The sequence below is a fragment of the Dipodomys ordii genome, unplaced genomic scaffold, assembly GCF_000151885.1.
Source record: "Dipodomys ordii isolate 6190 unplaced genomic scaffold, Dord_2.0 Scaffold124, whole genome shotgun sequence".
NCBI lineage: Eukaryota > Metazoa > Chordata > Mammalia > Rodentia > Heteromyidae > Dipodomys > Dipodomys ordii.
Window position 1 is genome coordinate 402,572 of NW_012267340.1, and position 5,944 is coordinate 408,515.

Consider the following 5,944-nt stretch of genomic DNA (forward strand, 5'->3'; position numbering starts at 1 on the left):
ACCACAATTTTTGGATCCATTCATCTGTGGTGGGACATCTGGGTTGTTTCCATATCCTAGCTATTGTGAACAGTGCTACAATAAACATGGAGGTGCACGTGTCCTTGTATAATTGGTTCCTGTTGTTCAGGGTAGATGCCTAGAAGTAGTATGACTGGGTCCTAAGGGAGGTCAGTCTTTAGCTTTCTAAGGACCCTCCAGACTGCTTTGTCCCCAAGCTTTTTAGCTCAAGGCTAGCTCTACCACTTGAGCCATACCTCCACTTCTGGCTTTTTAGTGGTTAATGAGAGGTACGAGTCTCATAGATTTCCTTTCCTGCCTGGGCAGGCTTTGAATCATCATCTTTAGATCTCAGCCTTCTGAGAAGCTAGGATGATAGGCGTGAGCCACAGGCACCCAACATGGTAAAGTCTTTTTTAAATCTTTTAATCTGCTCTAAAAGTTCCCAAGCTGTTGCTGTTATTCCACAGGCTCAAAGATCAAGGAAAATGGAGCATGAACTCAGAGCTCTATGCAGGTGAGACTTAGGTGATGTTTACGCTGCACAGTTTCTAAGCAGTTTTAGAGTCACCTGAAGCAAAAGAACATCAGCGTAAGGGTACCTCTTACCACTTTTATAATGCATGAGCACACCCGGGACGCGTGATGCAAGAGCAGGCAACACTGCGCACTCACACAACCCCCGAGGCCACAAACAAGCCACTTCAAATCGCTCTGAGAACAGGAGTCAAAGTGCATCCCTTTCCCTTTCCAAGACAAATCTAGCCACGCCCAAAGGAGACTGGAAGCTCCCTTGCACAGAAAAGTCTCAATGCATCAAAAGCTGGACTAAAAGCTGGTGGCCAGCTGCCAATCCCTAAGCTGATTCAGGTAACAAATGTCACAGTAAGACTTTCTCACTTGAGGCCTGGGTTTGATTTCATGAAAAACACAAAAAACTGCCTTAGAGCTGCACCCCCTCCCCCTTCGGGGGGGGCGGGGCAGGAAAGTTCTTATCTCCAATGAACCACCAGAAAACCAGAAGTGGAGCTAAGGCTCAAACGCACTAGCTTTGAGCACAAAAGCTCAAGCCCCGAGATCAAGTCCCAGGACTGGCACAAAAACAAAATATACAAAAACAAAACTAAACCTTGCCCTAAGTTGTAGGTCTTTAACTCGATTCTCGCTCCACGGGCGGCTGGCAGCAGTGCGTGTTAGACTAGCGCAACGGTCCAGTGCTCAGTGCCTCCTCTCAGCCCTCTGCCCGTCAGGAGTTTGTTTACAGCAGGGCAGTTACAGAACACCCAAGGATGGCCCTACCACCGAGTCCTCAATGCTGCTGGAGGGATGTGGCTCCTTAAGAAGAAGCGCAGCTCTGAAGGAGTTGGCCAAGGGCTGGCAGGCCTAGAACTGAAGGGTAAGAGCAGAACTCAGACCCTACAGAGAGCACGTCACGTGAGAAAGCTCACACCTGTCATCCCAGCTACTCAGGGGGCTGAGATCTGAGGACTGCGGTTCCAAGCCAGCCCAGGCAGCTGAAGCTCAAGGGCAGACACTGGACCCTGAGTTCAAGCCCCAGAATAGGGGCTGGAGAAGGCTTGGAGAAATAAAATTGGATCCAAAGTGGTAAATAATTTGGGAAAAAGTGGCTTTAATTAAAAGAGATGGAGATAAGAATCTGGAGAGAGCAGACACACGGCAGACCATGGAGGAGAGAAAAGGCCCAGGAGGCCCAACTCTGCCCAGCCATTTGCCACATGGAGCCCCATTTTGTAACATGTGAACGAAGCATTAACAGCCTAAAAGGCTTATACTAACCCATCCTGCTGCCTGGGAGACACTCTACATAGTCAAAATCAGGCAAATACTTTTGTGCCAGTCCCCCAAATAAAAAGGGCTAATGAATGTATTAACCATCACCAGAGACAGGCAGTGGTGTAAGCTGAAATCATGCAGCTTTACAGGCACGCCAGCAACACGTCCCAGAGCCCGACCGACCGACCCCGCCCGGGGCACTGGCCCCGACACCTGCCGTCACCAGAGCTGTGGGCGCGCGCGCACCTTGTTGTCTTGGCCCCACTGCCAGATGGTGGGAGCCTGCATGCCGAAGAAAGCAAAGGGATCCTTTCCAACGATGATTAACCCTATTAACACGAGCTTGAAGACTGACAGGAAAGATGCTATGTGTCTGTGAAAAGAAAATAAAGAATCTCATTAGAAACCACAGTTCCTCATATACTGTAAACGTTAATAATTCAAGTACACTTTCTAGATACCCAATCCAAAAGTTCTAGAGAACCAAGTATGGTAGATTCTGTATGGAGTTTTAGGGACTGGGGAACATAGCTCAATGGCAGAATACACACTCAGCACGTGCAGGGCACTGGAAAGATGAGGAGGGAGTGAATTTACTCCTATTTCCACAGTACAACTGCCCAAGAAAACACCCTTCACAAGGCTGCATCCTTCAGCCCCCTCTCCCCCTTCCTTACACAAAAAGCCTTCATATTTAGGTCAAAGAAACCCACTATTACTAACCGATTGGTTGGTTTGACAGTCTTGCTACATAGAGCACAGGCTGGCCTGAAACTCCTGACTCTCCGGCCTCAGCCAATCCCGAGTGCTGCGATTACAGGGGAGTACCCGCACCAGGCGCAGCGTGCTATTTATGAAGTTCTACTTTTTGCACATTATCATAACCAACCAAGAAGTTAGGATCATCATAGAAATCTGATTAAGTGCATAAAGTCAAACACCTTGCTTGCTTTTCAGTTAGGAAGGGACTGACGGACTTACCTGTAGATGGGCTGAGGGAGGTAATTCTCCCCTTCGATGCGGATGTCCGGATACCGCTGGCTGATAACCCGCATGTATTCCTCAAACACCCGCCGGTACCCTCAGGAAACACTGCAGGAAAAAAGCATTTCCACTAAGTGCTGTAGCACACACAGACCTTCACTGCCAGAGAAAGCCTCCCAAATACCAAGAGGAAAACTCTCCTATGCCAGCTGTGTCACAGAGAAATGGCATCCATCAAAAAACACAACCAGCTAAGCACCAGAGGCTCACGCTTATAATCCTGTCTATGAGGATACTGAGATCTGGAACTGTGGCTAAAGCCAGCCCAGGCAGAAAAAGTCCTACCGACTCTTTATCTCCAATTGGCCAGCAAAAACCCAGGACCAGAAGTGTGGCTCAGCGTCAGCTCTGGCTAAGTGTTAGAGGCAGAGAGACCACACAATAACAAGCGATGGCAAGGATTCAGAAAAAGAAAAACCCAACAACCTCAAACCCACATCCTGTGGGGGACGTAGAGCAAACACGGCCATCAGTAAGCAGGTTCCTCAAAAATCTCCCAGCAGCCTTTCCTTGACCCTACCCTACCACTACTGGACTTTTATCAGGAGAGCAAATACACACACGAGAAAGACACTTGTACACCAACGTTTCCTGAGCCCTGTTCACAACAGCCAAGCATGGAGTCAGCTGGGGTGCCCAACAATAGCTACACACAGCAATCCACACTATCTATTGTAGTCCTAAATTATGGCGTATTAGGCAGCCACAAAAAAAAAAAGAAAATCATGTCATTTACAGGAAAATGGGTAGAAATGGGAGACTCAGATTGAGACCAGACAAGCTAAAGAAAAAAAAAAGATTATCTTATGATTTTGCTCACAAGTGAAAAGCTAGACCTAAGAGACATACATATTCATGGATATGAACATATCTATGTGCATATCTATGGATAAATGTAGAAAGAGTCTAAGAACTACTTGGGGGCTGGGAAAGTGGCTCAGTGGTAGAGCACTTGCCTTGCATGCCTGAGGCCCTGGATTCGATTCCTCAGCACCACATAAGCAAAAAGAAAAAAGCCAGAAGTGGTGCTGTGGCTCAAGTGGTAGAGCACTAGCCTTGAGCTGAAGAGCTGAGGGACAGCGCTCAGGCCCAGAGTTCAAGCCCCACGACTGGACCCCCCAAAAATAAATAAATATAAATAAAACATTTACATTAAAAAAAAAGAAAAAGAACTACTTGGGAGAAGGGAAACAAACAGGAAAAAAGAAAGATATATGGCAACTATATGTGAAAACAGCATAGAGAACCTCAATGAAGCCAGGAGCTAGGGCTCATGCCTGAAATCCTAGCTATTCAGGAGGCTGAGAGCTGAGGGCTGTGGTTTGAAGCCAGCCCAGGCAGGAAAGTCCGTGAGTCTCTTATTTAAAATTATCTATTAAAAAGCTGCAAGTGGAGCCATGGCCCAAGCGATGGAGCGCCAGCCTTGAGTGAAAAAGCCAAGGGGTGGCACCCAGGGTGGTGCAAGCCCCGTACTGGCACACACACAGAGCTGCCCACTCTGCATCCACTTCTCACTTTATCCCATCGACTCCATTTTTCCCACATTTAAGAACCCTAAAAATAATCAGGGTTTAGCTTATGATATTATGTCATAGTTTAAATAGTAGCACCTTTTCTTTCTAAATGGCATGTAAAATAATGGTGCATTTTACAACCCATTCTATTTTCAATTTTGTGGGATATGTAACTGGTTTCAGTCATTATTGACATTTGGGAGTGATAGACATTTCTTTATTGCTGCTATGTCTTTAGCCTTCAAGATTCAAATTATCCTTCTCTTGCTGATAAGGTGAGACCCAAAAAACCCCACAAAACCCACCAATAATGTGCAAACCTGTCTCCTTTAACTAGTTACCATCCCAGGCCAGGAGAGTCTCACCCCCGAGCTCAGGAGCCACCATGCCGTCCCCCCTTGACTCCATGGACTCTGGGGAAGACTGCCAGCTCCTCCCCCTGCCCCCCAAACCCGCAGATGTTCAACATAAGTCCATGTGAACTCTAAATGACGCACGTTACTTAACACAATGCGAACCTATAGACACAGCTGAGGTACCATTTTGATTCTGAGTAAGAGCAAGCAAGTCTGTGCAGTGCATGCTTTCCTCTTGAACTATTTTTCAATCCACGGGTGGTAGAAGCTAGGTGCTCACGGCTTCTACAGCTGCTAAAGCCGCCTGTTAAGTTTCTCAAGCTTTAGCTGCCGTTCCTACCACTTCCTTTCCCTTCCAAGCTGCGTCAAGCCCCGGGAATGCTCTCCTGTCCGCTCTCTGTGCTCTGGAGTTCCCTTCCACAGGAAGCCAGCTGGTCCTCTACGTGGCCTAGGCCTCAGGCCAAGGTAGTTCAAAGTTCCCCTCCTCCAGGAAACCTGGCCACGCAGCACCTGCTGTTTTATGCCCTGGAGGTCTGGGGATAAAGTCCCTGCTCTTACCTGTGCAGTCCCAGAGAGAACGGAATCGGATTCCTCCAGAGAGCCCTGCTCTAATATGGAGACATCGCGTCCCTTGTACCTAACATGACTTTCCTCTGGAACTTGCAATTTCTCTAATTCCTGATTCTGCTAACTTTGGTCAGTACCAACATACAAATCAGTTCTAGTGTGCTCTTTTGCTACCGTCCTATGGAAGCAAAGACTGAGTACAGCAGTGGGTAATTACTAACAATTTGAAAATTAAGTTTGTTTTCAACAGTAGCTCCACTGTTACATATCCAATCAACTTGAAAATGTTTGCTTCAATGGGAGGAAATGTAAAAAAATCATTGAATTGTTCATTAAAAAGCTGCATTACGGCCGGGCGGCTCACGCCTGTCATCCTAGCTACTCAGGAGGCCGAGATCTGAGGATCGCGGTTCAAAGCCAGCCTGGGGAAAGAAAGTCCGTGAGACTCTGATCTCCCATGAACCACCAGGAAACGGGAAGCGCGCTGCGGCTCAGGCGGTAGAGCGCCCGCCTCGAGCTGGAGCCGCCCAGGCCCGAGTTCAAGCCCCACGACTGCCAAGGGGGAAAACCCCACCCCGGGCTGCAGGGCACAGAGATGTCCCGCGGAAGTTCACCCGCGAGCTGACCCTCGGTGGCACAAACCATTCCGACGCCAGTTCACGACCGGAA

The 5,944-nt window shown here is 48.0% G+C and overlaps 1 protein-coding gene across 1 annotated transcript in view; it reads right to left on the minus strand.

The window, feature by feature from the left end:
* Positions 1-2,918, minus strand: part of LOC105995991 (selenoprotein T) — an 8,173-nt gene extending 5,255 nt beyond the window's left edge. The window contains exons 1-2 of the mRNA XM_013029917.1: positions 2,776-2,918; positions 2,041-2,167 (exon numbers count right to left, since the gene is read on the minus strand). Of these exons, the coding sequence (XP_012885371.1) occupies positions 2,041-2,167; positions 2,776-2,903 (255 nt within the window). The 5' untranslated portion in view covers positions 2,904-2,918. The remainder of the gene's footprint in view (positions 1-2,040; positions 2,168-2,775) is intronic.
* Positions 2,919-5,944: the final 3,026 nt, after the last annotated feature.